Source organism: Otolemur garnettii, unplaced genomic scaffold (genome assembly GCF_000181295.1).
Source record: "Otolemur garnettii isolate 467f Iridium unplaced genomic scaffold, OtoGar3 scaffold00007, whole genome shotgun sequence".
Lineage (NCBI taxonomy): Eukaryota > Metazoa > Chordata > Mammalia > Primates > Galagidae > Otolemur > Otolemur garnettii.
Genome location: NW_003852402.1, coordinates 28,589,881 through 28,604,454, shown reverse-complemented (window position 1 = coordinate 28,604,454; position 14,574 = coordinate 28,589,881). Strand labels below are relative to the sequence as shown.

Sequence of the window (14,574 nt, the reverse complement as noted above, 5' to 3'; positions counted from 1 at the left end):
ATTTATGTTTGTGAGCTCATAAATAATGTATAATACAAATACAAAGATGTTACTGGCAAATACTATCATTATTTTTTTTATACCATGAACCTCCATGATTGTCTGTTTTTTGTTGCTCCATGTTTTAAGATTTTAAAATACTGTAGCTTAAAATAAGGATCAATTGGTTCAACATTCATTTTAAAAGAATCATGGAAATAGATTGGACAACCATATTAAAATCTCATTAACAAAATTCTTTCCTGCCTTCCTCCAAAGAATCCTCAGTGAAGAGGGAGATTAGCTTTCTTACCCCTTACCCTGAAAAGAATATTAATTCAGGGGAATAATGTTGTTACTCCAATATGAAGTTTTTGATGTGCAAACCATCTGTTTGAAACTTTAACATAACTGTATAAATTAGCCGAAGTGAGACATGATTTCAAATATAAACTCATATATTGCAATCTTTTGGTACCAGAGTAAAGAAATGGTAAGAATATTACTAATTTAAATATGTTTTGTTCAGAATGCACAGAAATTATTTTTGACACAGCCTACTCTTTAACATTAACAAAGTTCTATACCAATTTATTATATTTAAAAAACATAATGTTAAGATCCTTTATACATATCATTATCTGAAGTGGCCTTTGATATTTGTAAATTTTCTGGAGTTATCTTCATTCTCCTTAAGCAGTTTACGGTATTACAGGGGATCCTGAAATCATTTTGCATGGCACCATACTCTTTTGACGACAGTTGAAAAGCCATCACTTCTCACTTGATAATTGATACAATTGCTTTCATTGAGTTTTCCCCCATCCCTACAACTTGGCTCAATTTAATTTTTAGTCCTTTAAATGAAACTTACAGTGTCTTCATTTAGAAATGTGATGTTTTCAAGCTGAATTAATTTGTGTTAATGGCAATTTTCTTTGTAAGAACGACTTGAAACAGTCTAGTTGATCATTTTCTTTATGATAAAGAACAAGTACCTTCAATTTAAACATTAATGAAGTGGTCATAGCAATGAAGGTATCTCTCATGTAAGGTTTCAGTGGTCAGTTTTTACTGACACTCCTTTTTGCATCGTTTTTGTTATTTACTGATGATTGCACACACCCTCTCCTTCTAGAAAGGATATGAGACAATTTTAAAACAGTGTATAGTCATACTTCAAAAAATCTACCTGAGGCATTAGGGTGACAGAAAAACAAACGTGGGGGAATTTCTATGAATCCAGGGAAAGATGACACAAAAACTGGGCTCCAAGATTTTCCACAGGCAAGAGAAATTCACGAGCACAATGAGTTACACAATATAGAACCTAAAATACAAGCAAATTCCTTAAAAGTCGCAGCCCATTCTGACACTGAGGGCTGAGAGGAATTTCTCCTACATATCCTCATAAACATGGTTGTTCAATATCATTGTGAATCCTTCACACCATCTTACAGTAAATATAATTAAGAACTCCATAGTGTTCTGTATAGGAGAGAATAAGTCTAATTACCCAGACGAAGCCAAGGACATTTTACTGAAATTTGAAGAATGGTACTTTTACTGAAAGAACAGCTCAGTAAAAAGCCCCTATAAATACAGTAGAACCTCCACAGTTGATCACCTTTCTATAATGACTGGATATATACCCCACGTATCTCTCAGTACATAGGCCTAGTTCCTTGCTTACTACAGTCCTTTGGTTGTCACCTTCCTAAAGTTCTACTCTATCAACAGTGCTGCTAAACACTGCCCTGGAAAGAGACATTACTCATGGGCAGACTCCATGTCTTTATTAGGAAACAAGGTGAAGCCCCCTCCAACCTAAGGGAAACCTACTAGCAGTAACCCCAAACTATGCCATGAACATGGAAATTTCAAAGAACCACCTACCTCCAACAAAGGCAATACCAATTTAAGCCACTGAAAGAATACCAGCCTTAGAACAATGTAGTTTTCTGATGAACACTTTCAGGAATTTAAAAATAAAAATGTGTCCCCAGATTACTACATATGTGAGAACGACGTGTAGACAAACACGCACTCACACAGAGGGCGCCATGAAAATGTATACACAGTTTAAGAAAGGAAAAAAAATATACTAAATTTGCAGTACTCAAGTTACATTTGAATTCTGCAACATGTGCCTTTTGTTATCAATATATGTTATTACAATATTAATACAATTCTTTTTCCTTTCCAAAATGTGTATATATTTTTGGCACACTCTATGAGTTTGTGTATGTGTGTGTGTATAATTATGTTACTTGTTATTGTCCAGAACTTAGATGTATATTGAAGAATGCATATTCACAATTATTCTTTGAAATGCCTTACACCATTCTTTTTTTTTTTTTTTAGAATACCCGGATAGTAGAGTCAGTTATGTATAAAACTTACTTCTAGTTCATGTTATCCACCCACAGAAGGATACTTTTCTTTCTCTTTTAGGAGTGTTGGAGCACCTGGCATTCAGTTCAACTAAAATCAATATCAAGTTAAAAGGACATTTGGAACAGAATGGAAAATAAATGAAGGATAATACATTTTTTATTACTCTGCTGGAAATTATTTTCTGATATAAGAAGATATCATCAATATGATTATTTGTCATTATTGACTTTCTCAAGTTATTAACTGTTCCTATCTCAATATCCTCATCTACTGAATGGGAAAAACAATAGGAATTCATAGTTTTGCTGTGAACAATATATGAGGTCATACACATAACATGACTTGGATAGTTACCTGGAACAGAACAATTGCTCACTTAGGGTTAGCTATTGTTTATCAGAAAGCAAAAAGTTTGTGATCACGAAACCTGTAACCAATTCCCATTTATACCATGGGAAAATGAAAGCTCAGGAAAAAGTGAAACAATTGTATGTCATAACAAGTTTATCTATGGGATAACATATAACTATATGATGGAACTGTTGAGTTTAAGACCTGTTCCTAACATAAAATCTTTTCAATACTGGATATTCTAGATCAACGGTTCTCAACTGTGGGTCGTGACCACTTTGGGCGTCAAACAACCCTTTCCCAGGGATTGCCTAATATCAGATATTTACACTACGATTCATAACAGTAGCAAAGTTACAGTCATGAAGTAGCAATAGAAATAATTTTATGGTTGGGGGTCGCCACAACATGAGGAACTATACTAACGAGTGGTAGCATTAGGACGGCTGAGAACCACTGTTCTAGATCATCAGACATTTATATAAGTCATCAGTCTGGAAATCTATTAGTGTGTATAGTTTTCAAAAACAGAAATACCCTAATAACCCTTTCTTTACCACAGACGAGGCCATGAATATACCACCACCAGTAGAAATCATCAAAGCTCAACTGAGATTCTAACACTATTTGGGGGACCAGTTTGTCTTATCAAATAGCTAAATTATTGGGCTCACAAGTACAAGATTTGCAGTAACAGCTTAATTCAGATTTGGTTTTCAGAAATAAAAAGTTTTAGTTGTTACATGTTATATTAATTTTCTACTGCTGCCATAAATGATAATAGAAGCCATACAGTGGAATAAATCAAAGAGTGAATATTAATAAAGAATTAAAAAACAATGTCAATCAAACGTGCAGAATTGAAGTGATCTGCTACAGAGCCTAAAATTTTGTTAAGGAGAAGGAAAAGGAGAGAGAGAGATGAGTTGGAAAAGGAAGAAGGTAGTGAGGGTGGAACTGAGAAGGGAAGGGAGGGGAGGGGAGAAATAGGAAAGGAGAAAGAGAGAGAGAGGAGAAGACTTCTGAACACTATCATATGGTGAAAATCTGACTTCTATTTCATAAGGCAACAAACAATATTAAAAATATTGACTATCTTAAGACATTTAAGTTCATTGCAAATTAGATAAATGATTCAGTCTAAATATTTCATTTCAGATACACTTAAGTTCATTGCAAATTAGATCTATGATTCTGTCTAAATATTTCATATTCCTTGGCTATCAAAGTAGTTATTCTAAGGACATGCACAATTGAAACTCTTCCCAAGACACGTTATGATTCTTTAAAGGTGATGTAATTATTTTTGTTTAGTTATAATTAGTCTTTGTCAATGTTGTACATTGGTTACACTCTAGCATTTCAAGGTCTGTTTGCTTTCTTATTCATAAAAATTAGCCTGCATCCTTTAGTTATGTAAAAAGCCTCCTATTCAGTTAGGAACATGTCATATCAGATTTATGTGATGGGCTACAACTTTGCCAATTTTTGTTCTTAAGACATAATCACCTAGGATAGCACATTCACTCTTGAGACACAGTGGCTTTTCCACCCATTATCCTCTCTCTTCTTGTTTTCGGCTAATTCATTTCATCTCAAATCTTCTTCCTTTACCCCAAATCTTCTTCATCACTGCACACATATTATTTTAACTTTGCTTATTCTTGCTGATTGCCTGTTCCTTTAATTTTCTTTGCTGCAGCCTGATAGAAATTTATTTTTGTTTTCAGTTTGGTGAAGAAATTTGGGAAAAAAATAAACTTTAAGAAATCAAAAGACTATCCTAGTATGAACCTCCAAAAGATTGAACATGTTCTGAAGAAAAGAGGTTAATATAAAACTATTAACATAAAAACCTTTCTACTTATAAATAAACAAAAATCTGTTAGAAGAGAATAACCCCCAGTCACCCCTCATGTTATGCTTTTCAGGGTCTCCATGGTGGGAGGAACCAGTTACCTCAGCTTGATCAATAGGAATGTTTTCATAGTTGTATAAATTATCCAGGTCTTCCAAGGTGGCATCGTAGGTTTCTGAGTCATAGTTGATGGATGGCAGAGTTGGGGCAGCCACAACAGCATCCAAGATGACAAGGCCCAGAACAAGTCTTGCTAATGTTTTCATTTTTCAAACTTCCCTGATCATAAAATATTGAAATGCATGAATATTTAACTGATCATAACTTATGAATAGTTTGTATTCAATCGAAATTATAAATCAATGTCAGCTAAAAGGAATGCTAGCTGGTAGCTTTCCTTCCATGGATAATTAACACACAGCAAACTATGTAGCTGCTGAAGATCGATGCTCTCCCATGCCCAAATCAATCCGCACAGTAATCCATGATTGTACAGTGGATATTTTGATTACAGTGAAACTGACTTCATTTCATAGAGAAAAATGTAGAAAATGGAATGCAGAAAGATTGTGAAACATTTATTCACAAAAGCCTCTTACATGTCTAAGAGTTTTACCATTTAATAAGTGTTAAGATTCTTCCCCGAGCTCTGGGATATAGGGTTGAGAATGGCGATGATGACTACAACTGCCTCATATTTCACAGACGAGGAAAATGAGGCAAAGGTGGCTAGTGATGCATCTAGAACTGTTTCCTAGAAAGCCTGAGAAAACCTCTGGAGAAAGCCTCAGTGGTTTTCTCCTGAACAAAATAATGAATTTTTAATTTCCCTTCTACTTCTTTGTCGTCTCTGAGTATCTGGATATGTACATAGTCTGATACGTACATAAGTTAATGCCTCACACAAATTTTTCAAAATGTTCTTAATTAAGTATGAAAGGTTTTTTCTTTTAGTTCTTAGCATTTTTGTTTTAATTTTTAATATCTATGATTTGAACTCTGGATCAATAAGAATACACATCTAAAACATTATATGGCAAGGTTCACTGAGGGGAGGATTTGTACACACATGGTATTAGAGCCATCTTTTCTTCTGTGATTATTTAATAAACATAATTCTTACATTAGGAAGTTCAATCAAAATCTTACAATATTAACTATTTTAGTTCTACAGACTAATGAATACATTTAGTTTGGGGGGAAACCTCATGTTTTCAAACAGTTAAGTGGGTCCTATGAGAAAAATATTACCTAATGATCACTTATTGAGTAAGCAAAGTATAAAACTTTTTCTCAAGCACGTCTAATTTTATCAAGTTTTGTATTTTGGATAAACTACTTGGGTTTGCTTTAAGAATAGTAGGTATGGGGTTAGTGCCTACCCACACATATAAAAGGGAATTCATGATAAATATTACTGTTAAACTTGAATGCACTGGCAGACATACTGACCTTCAGCTACTTGAAAGAAGGTCTTTATGAAGCAGGTTTAGGCAGAAGGATCTGAATTCCTCTGAGAATAAGAAGTAGCACAAGGAGCTCCTTTTTATTCCCTCCCATGCTTTCTTCCAATCTATTTCTTATTCACACTGGATAAACTAAGCCTCTATTTTACCTGCCTTTGCAGAGGTCTTTTCAGGATTGCAGATTTGGAACCGTTCTAGGCAATTACCCACAAAGTCCTTCTTAATAAAACAGTGTGATTTACAAATCTTCTAGGAACAGTTCTTCCATATTCAAGTGGGAATCATTAACAGATGCTACTACCAACCTAAGAAAATATTTTTCTCGTACACTTCTGGCAACCTCCATTGTTCCAAGAAATCATGCACTTGCTCATTCTTATTCCTAGTCCATACTCTATTCGATTACAGATGGCTACATTCCAAAGTTCACTTGCATTTGGCCTATCTTCTGATGCTATCAACAACAAGGCCGTCTGTGTGAACCTTAAAATAGTGAGAAACTTCTATCTATGTTTAATTAAAAAATTACATTCTTCCTTCAAGCAATGACATCAGTACTTAATGTAGCTTGTTAATTGAGACTTAAAATTGCTGTTCATAATATTTTGCTGTTCATAATATAACAGTTCATAATATTTTGAAAAGGCATGTTTGTTTAAACACATAACTCAAAAAGACATTCTGAATGCATACTATCATGATCCCTAGAATATTTTTAAATACCTGAAATGTCCCTGTTTTCTTCCTTTGCATAATATTTCAACCAATATCAATCAATAAGGCCTGTCTATCCTGGTAAAGGATGTGGTCTATGTCTGGGCACTTGATTTAAGGCATGTATTGGAAACTACTCTAATTTTATTGGCATCTGTCATGACATGAGGATTGAGATCATCTACTTTGTAGCATGTTATTAATTCCTAAGCTCATTCAGAATTTTGCATTTTCCAAGAATAATATAAACTCAATAGCAAAATTAAACCCTACCCATTCAATCTAAGTTCACCAGAAGATATTCAAGCAAGCTGAATTATTTTTTAAAGGTTGTTATATTAGGGGAAAAAGTCTCTAACCCAAGAAGAAAGCAAGTATAAAAACTTACCTTTGGCTCCGACTTGGTGAAGTGGCACAGAGTGACTGAGGGCGCAGAGGCAGTGGTATTTGCCCCTGACCAATGGATGTGAAATCTGGTCTGTGGGAGGTGGAATTTATAACACTCAACTTTCTGTTTGGAAAAGGTAACCTTGAGAAATACTTCTCAGTCTTTAAAAACCCCAAATTACTTTATAGTCACCCAAACTAGGAAGCAGAATCCAAATTACATAGTATATAAAACTCTTAAAATTGTGTTCACAGACTTCAAAATTGCCAGTGTGTTAGCTTAAAATTTTTAAATGTTGGTTTTAAAATATCTATAACAAATTCACCAGTACAGAAAAGACATTAATGAATACAGTGTTATCACAGAGGAATATTTCAGAAATGTTCTAATAACAAAAGGTTTTCCCAAATCTTGCATGTTCTTGAATTGCTTTCCTCACTTTTCATTTATGTTAACTGAAATTTAGTAAATGTTGCAAAAATCTTACCTGGTCAATGTCGCGTAAGTAAAATAAGATATCCAAATTATTTTGATTGCTTGGAATGCTTTGATAGCAATGAACAATGAACCTTTGCATAAAACTTCTTGAAAAAAACATGTCCAGAAATCATGCATAAATATGATCTTTGTGTTTTGAAAGAAAGGGGCTCTTTTTTTGCTCCTCTGTCAGAGCCAAACAAATACAGTTATATATATTTTTAAAAATTCCCCTCAAGTATAAGATTTATTTTAGGCTCTTGATACCTGATGTGGTTTATGAGACTGACTTTTATTACAGGTATAAAAAGAAAATATATATGTATTAAATTTCCACTCCTCACTTTCACACTATAAATGTTCTAGAGAAAGATGAAACTTGCATTTTGCACTTTGTAGATATCTAGGAGTCTGATTCTCCCTTGTGTATCAGGAATCTTTCTTCCATGGCCAGAAGTGAATAGCTGTATTGAAGTTTATTTTATTTTATAATTTTTGAGACAAAATCCCACTCTGTCACCCTGGGTAGAGTGCTGTGGCATCATGGCTTGCAGCAACCTCAAACACTTAGGTTCAAGAAATCCTCTTGCCTCAGCCTCCCAAGTAGCTGGGTCTATAGGAACAGAAATAGCAGTGATAGTGGGAAAGGTATGAAGTCTACTGAGATCTCTCAAAAAGTAGAGAGGCCATGATGGAAGGAGGGACTTCATCCTGCCATGTTTGCGTCTCACCTCATCAAGTAGAGGATCCCTTCAGATGTAGTACTCTGGAAAGAGGCCTGAATCTGGCAGAATTCCTAGGCTGGCTTTGTTTAGCAGTCAGGTCCTACATGGGCTAGTAGGTGGTTTCATATATATTGAAATATAAATATATATTTCATATTTGGTATGAAAAATTTATTTATTTATTTTAAATTTTTTATTAAATCATAGCTGTGTACATTAATGTAGTCATGGGGTACAGTGTTCTGGTTTTATATACAATTTGAACTACTTTCATCAAACTGGTTAACATAGCCTTCATGGCATCCTCTTAGTTATTGTGTTAAGACATTGATATTCTACATTTAGCTGGAAAATATTCTTCTTAGCATAGTATCTCAAGAATGGAAGAAAAAGTATCCAATGTACTCAGCCCTACTTTGAAATTAATTGATAGCTTTCATAGGAAAACTATAACCCAATTTTAGCCCAACAATATAGACAAAGGGGAGAGGGAGGGGAGGGGAAGGGGGGGATGGGTGCAGGGATGGTGTTTGGTGGGACCACACCTATGGTTCATCTTATAAGGGTTTCATATATTGTTATGATCTCTATATTTAAGTATAGTGGTTGTCACTATTCACAGATGGGAAAACCAAGACTCAGAGGTTAAATCGAGAATCACATGTGACACACACACACACACACACACACACACAAAGAGAAAATCAAGTTGGATTTTCTGTGGTTCAGATCCCCGGAGATCACTGAGCCTGTCTACCTATCAGGCTTTGAAAGGGAATCTAAAGAGCCGAGAGCTACAGCTGACTTTTTATAGTCTCCCGTAATTTGGGGGCTTTTTCAGAGTCTTTAGAAGAAAAACAGATTCATAGCATATCCACAAAAATACCCAGTGTCTCTTCCTTTTCTCTTATTATTTACTCTAGTACTTTGCATACCTTTTAGGTGGCAAAACGTGGCGTCCTACCCAGTCCCTGGTGTCCAGGAAGGCTCTGACTGCACTTGTACAACTATTTCCAGAAATAATATTTCCACAAAATCCTTTGTAGAACTATTGATGTTCACATGATATCTTCCTCAGGCTTCAGAACACTGTCTACCAATGCACTTAAAGTCCAATTTTCATGACAATTTAAAAGCCAAACTAATTGTCTTAGTATAAGATTGAAACCATGAATTATCATTTGTGAACCTTTCTTACTCCAACCAAATAAGACCTTCCCTTTTCCTTATAGAAATTGACAATTTCTTAAGTAGTTTCTCCTGCTCATGTCTGGACCCTTACCAATATTTGAAAATCTATTTTAAACTGTGAGAGATCAAGTTTTTTAACAATCTCATGAGTTCCTAATCACCACTGAGCAGTAAGAAAGGATTAATTGCCAGTTCCAGCCTCTCTTATCCTTGGTAAATATCTTCTAGTCTCACGATAATTTTCTTAATAGAGCCCAAGCTTGGTCATTAGAAACCCTCAGGGGATCAGTTATTATGACTCCTTGAGATTATCTAGTAAGGGAGGCTTTGTGCCTTTATCCCTTTAAGCCCTCAAACACTTTATAAAACCTTTTGGCTATGAGCCCTTACAAAATTAATTAAGCACTGCTCTACCTGCTTATACAGAATTAATTTTAAACAAAGCACAGTCTTTTCCCAATGATTGCTTTCTCTCTGTTCTGTGGCCATGGTGAGCAGAGAGTGGCAGGCACTCTGAGGATAGCCACAGCTGCCTGTCCTTGTCCCATCCACAAATGGTCACATCATTAAGAATGGCAGGTGGGTATAGATACCTTACCCTGCTGATTATAAGGAATAAAAGCATTGCCTGCAGTAATTAGCTATCTTCCTGTAAAGAGTTACTAGAATGAATGTCATGTTGCTTCAGAGAACTTCTACTCCCCAGAAGAGGTACAAATCTCCACACTTCTCAGGGTCACCATAAACACATGTTACTGTGTTGCTGCTACCCCCTAATCTTCTCCAATCTTCTTATCCAAGAACATTTTAAGCCTGATCTCCAGTCTACAAACTCACCTTTGTCCTCAGTTTCTTTTGGAAAACGTTCCTTGAATTCCTTTGCCTTGAGAGAATCCGGCCATCTCCTGACAGAGGTCTTCCTTGGTTATTCCTTGGAAGTGGAGGGTGATTGTGTCTTTTCATTCACATAATTCAAGGATGGGGAGTTTTTTCTTGTTCTATGTTTTCTGTGAGAAATGATCTCTTTACTTTTTCAAAACCCTCATCCGTCCTGTAGCTCATGACATCAGGCTTAGTGACCCACAATTTCTTCCCTGTTGTCAGCAGTTTGCCGTCCTTGCCACACCCTCTATCTTTTGTCGAGGTCTGGGTCTTGCATTCCCTCCACACATGACCCTGTCATCATTCCCAGTCATGCAGTCCTCCACATGCATGATTCATCTATTTGATGGCCTGGTAGTTGCTTTGTCTTCTCGTGTTTAGTAAAGTTACCTCATCCCTACCTTCCTCCATCACTGTCCAAACCACCAGCTTATTATTACCAGGCATTATATAACGTACTAGCAGGACACTGGGATTATTTGTCTTGACCTCATGAGCCCTTCATTGGGTAGACCCCATCACATTTTCACTATCCATTAAATCTCCTCTCTTCCTCCTTATCCTTAAATTCCATGGGCTATTACCATAATTACTTCCTCTCAAGCACCTTTTTTTCTTTCTTCTTTTCCCTTTTCTCACATATTCACCTCAAGTTTAGTTGAGCACAACTCCTAACTTTCTCCCCTCCTGCATCTGAGAAGCTGTATATCACTGGTGAAAATCACACACGGTGGCGATTGGTTTCACTTCAAATTCTTGAGCATAAGCTTCAACCCTAGAAAGAAGAAAAGTATGCAATGTACACAGCCCTATTATGAAACTAATTTATAGTTCTCAAATGAAAGCTACAACCTAATTCTAGCCCAAGAATATGGGGAGGAGGTGGGGGATGGGTGGGGAGAAGGGCAGATGGATGGAGGGAGGGTGATTGGAAAGATCACCTATATGGTCTGTCTAACAAGGGTGCAAGTGAATTTTTCTAGAACTAGAGTATAAATGTTTTAACACAATAACTAAGTACATGACACAAAGTCTATGTTAACCAGTTTGATGAAAATATTTCAAATTGTATATGAAAACATTACACTGTACTCCATGTTTGCATTAATGTACACAGCTATCATTTAATTAAAAAAAAAAGAAGGCAGATCTAGTAAGTTTCAGATGTGGACTCCCTTCTAAGCCAAATTGACTGTCTTATAACGTAGCTTCTGTCCTCAAACATTTTGTATTACTTTTCTCTTCACTGAAAAGGTAGAAGTCATCAGAAAAATGTTCAGTTAAACTTCTACTGTCAAATCCACCTGCACGTACAGGCATCTTCTTTGACTTTCTGTGACAGTGCAAGAAGTTAAAAAATATACTCCCCAAATGAAAACAAAACATCTATTCCCAGTCTATATTTATTCAGTTATCTCCTCCCTCTCAGTATCTCCACCTCTAATTTATCAATCCTGGGTCTACAAGATCTAACAATTAAGTTCATGCATGTGGGTTTACAAGGGCAGCACTGCACAAACAACTCAATAAAGTTTCATAACTTGGGTATATCAGCGTCTCACAGCTGTGTTCATGCTGATTTGGGGCAGTCTCTTGCTGAGTGGCATTTATTATTCTTGTGCCATCAGGAGAATGTGGGAGCTTGCATTCCAGCAATGAGAAAACAACAAATTTCTTATTAAACTTTGGCAAGAGTGGAAGTGAAATCAGGGACTTGATAGCCCAAGTTGATGGAGGCGAAAACTGCAGTATATAAATGAGTTGAACATTTTTCTAACGGGAGAGAAAGCATCCCTGATGAAGAAAGGTCAGGATGGCCAGTCATGAGCAGAACTGATGAAAACATTGCAAAACTTCATGGAATGGTGCATCACAATCATTAGCTGACTAATGGGAGAAGCATAGCAGACCAAGTAAACATCAATAGAGAAACAGGAAAATCTTCCAGAAAATCTTGGCAGGAGGTAGGCGTGTGCAGATACGGTACCAAGGAGCTCACCGATGAACAAAAGCAAAGGAGAGTTGAAGTTTGCCAAGACCTTTTGGACAGTCAAGGGTATTTCGTGCTGTGTATCACTGCTGCTGAAACATGGATGTACCAATGCAATCCTGAAACACAGCACCTAAGTGCACAGTGGACATCAGCCAATCCTCCACAACCAGAAAGTGCCGTCAGTCCAAATCAAGAGTCAAAATGATGTTGCTAAACATTTTTGATATCAGAGGGATTGTTCATTATGATTTTACACAAGTGGACAAACAGCTAACCAAGTTTACTATTTGGGAGTGCTGAAAAGGCTGTGTGAAAAAAAGTTAGAAAGAACTTGAAATTTTCACCAACTTTTCATCATGACAATGCACTAGCTCACACAGCGCTGTTTTTGAGGGAGAGTTAGCCAGTAAACAATAACTGTATTGTTATTACAGTTTATTTCCAGTTATTATTGGAGTTTTTAGCCAGTAAACAAGTAACAAATAACACTCCCTACTCTGGCCCCAAAGGGAATTTTCTTTTTTACCCTAAGTGAAATATTGAAAAGAAGACATTTTGATGACATTCAGGATATCAAGGGTAATATGACAAAAGCTCTGAAGCCACTGCTGAAAAAGAGTTCCAAAACTGCTTTGAAGGGTGGAGTAAGCACAGGCATCAGAGCATAGATTCCCAGGGGAGTACTTCAAAGGTGGCCATAGTGATATTCAGCAATAATATGTGTAGCATTTTTTCTAGGATGAGTTCATGAACTTAATTGTCTGGGCACCGGACCAGGCAGGTATGCTATGCAAACCAAGTGAGCTTAGTGAAAGTCAACAGGAAACAGCAACATAGAGAGCACCTGCTAAGTTTAAGGGAATGCAGGATTGAATTATTTTTAAAACATTGTACAACTCAAAATGCACCTGTAGATTTAACTTAGCCTACACATAAACCCTTCAATTTTGGCATCTGCAATTAGGCTCCATTAAAAAAAAAAAAAAAAAAGGCCTTAAGACTCCACATTTTCTGATACAAATATCTTTGTTGTAATGTGATTTTTGGTCTTCTGGATATATATCTAATAAAGGAGCTGCAGGATCAAATGGCAGGTCTAAGAGCTATTTTAATATACATGGGGTTACTGGCATTTCTGGTAGTAATAATGGATTCTTGACTAACATGATAAATTAATTTTATTTTTTGTATGCCTTTTTTCTGTTGCAGCTGACTGCCTACCTATCCAGTGACACTGTCCAAACTGTGGCCCTTGGGCCTCTTGAAGTGAGGTTTAACCCTTATCTGCTACCTTCACATGTCACATAGAAAGATATGTGGTATGGACTTTTGATAAGACCCTGAGAGAGTTTCTGTCCCACTCAAGACTCCTCCTGGGTAGAATAATAGAAAACAAAATACCATATTGTCTTAGGAAAAAGGGATTTCACTGATTGGCCCAAGTAACTGAAAAGTTCAAGTCTGTCTTTTTTCTTGAGAGCTTCCTTTGGTTAGCAAGATTCTCAGATAGACTTCAAAAGGAGTAGATAACTATAGGTCTCTGATTCTTACATTTGTTCAGGTTAAAAGCCAGTGAAAAAAAGAGGATTTTTCATCCTGGAAAATCTCTGAAACATTGTGTCATTGGTTCTGAACAAACCACATAATCATCCTTCATTCATTCAAAGAAAGACAAATGGAGTTATATTTAATGTCTAAATTGGCTGCGTCCTCATCTCATTCAAAGCTCTGCTCAAATGTCACTTCTTCAGTTGTTCTTTCTCTAACCACTCCATTTAAAATAGGACCAATTTTTTTAACAGATTAACACTTAAAACTTTGACATTGTTGCATGAACTATTAGTTTATTTCCTCCACTAGAATTTTACCACCATGAACACGTGGTTTATCTGTTTTGTTTAGTGCTGTTATTCTAGCCCATAACACATATTAGGCATTCGATAATATTTGTCAAATCAATGAACCAACTTAGGCCCTTACGCCCAAGACTTTTATCTCCTAGTCTCCAGTGGACTAAAAAGGCTGTGAAGACTGGGCTAGTGAAAGAACAAATAGATCATGAGTTGCAAAAGTCTTTGATCTCTGAGCCTGGGCTTTCTGAAACATATTTTGTTGAGCTAATGTTCCTTTCGCTATATTTCTTATTCTTGTAT

General features: G+C 36.1%; 1 protein-coding gene across 1 annotated transcript in view; it reads right to left on the bottom strand.

The window, feature by feature from the left end:
- Positions 1 to 7,233, bottom strand: part of EPYC (epiphycan) — a 33,891-nt gene extending 26,658 nt beyond the window's left edge. Inside the window, exons 1-2 of the mRNA XM_003783362.1 lie at positions 7,154 to 7,233; positions 4,687 to 4,864 (exon numbers count right to left, since the gene is read on the bottom strand). Of these exons, the coding sequence (XP_003783410.1) occupies positions 4,687 to 4,851 (165 nt within the window). The 5' untranslated portion in view covers positions 4,852 to 4,864; positions 7,154 to 7,233. The remainder of the gene's footprint in view (positions 1 to 4,686; positions 4,865 to 7,153) is intronic.
- Between the last annotated feature and the right edge of the window lie 7,341 nt (positions 7,234 to 14,574).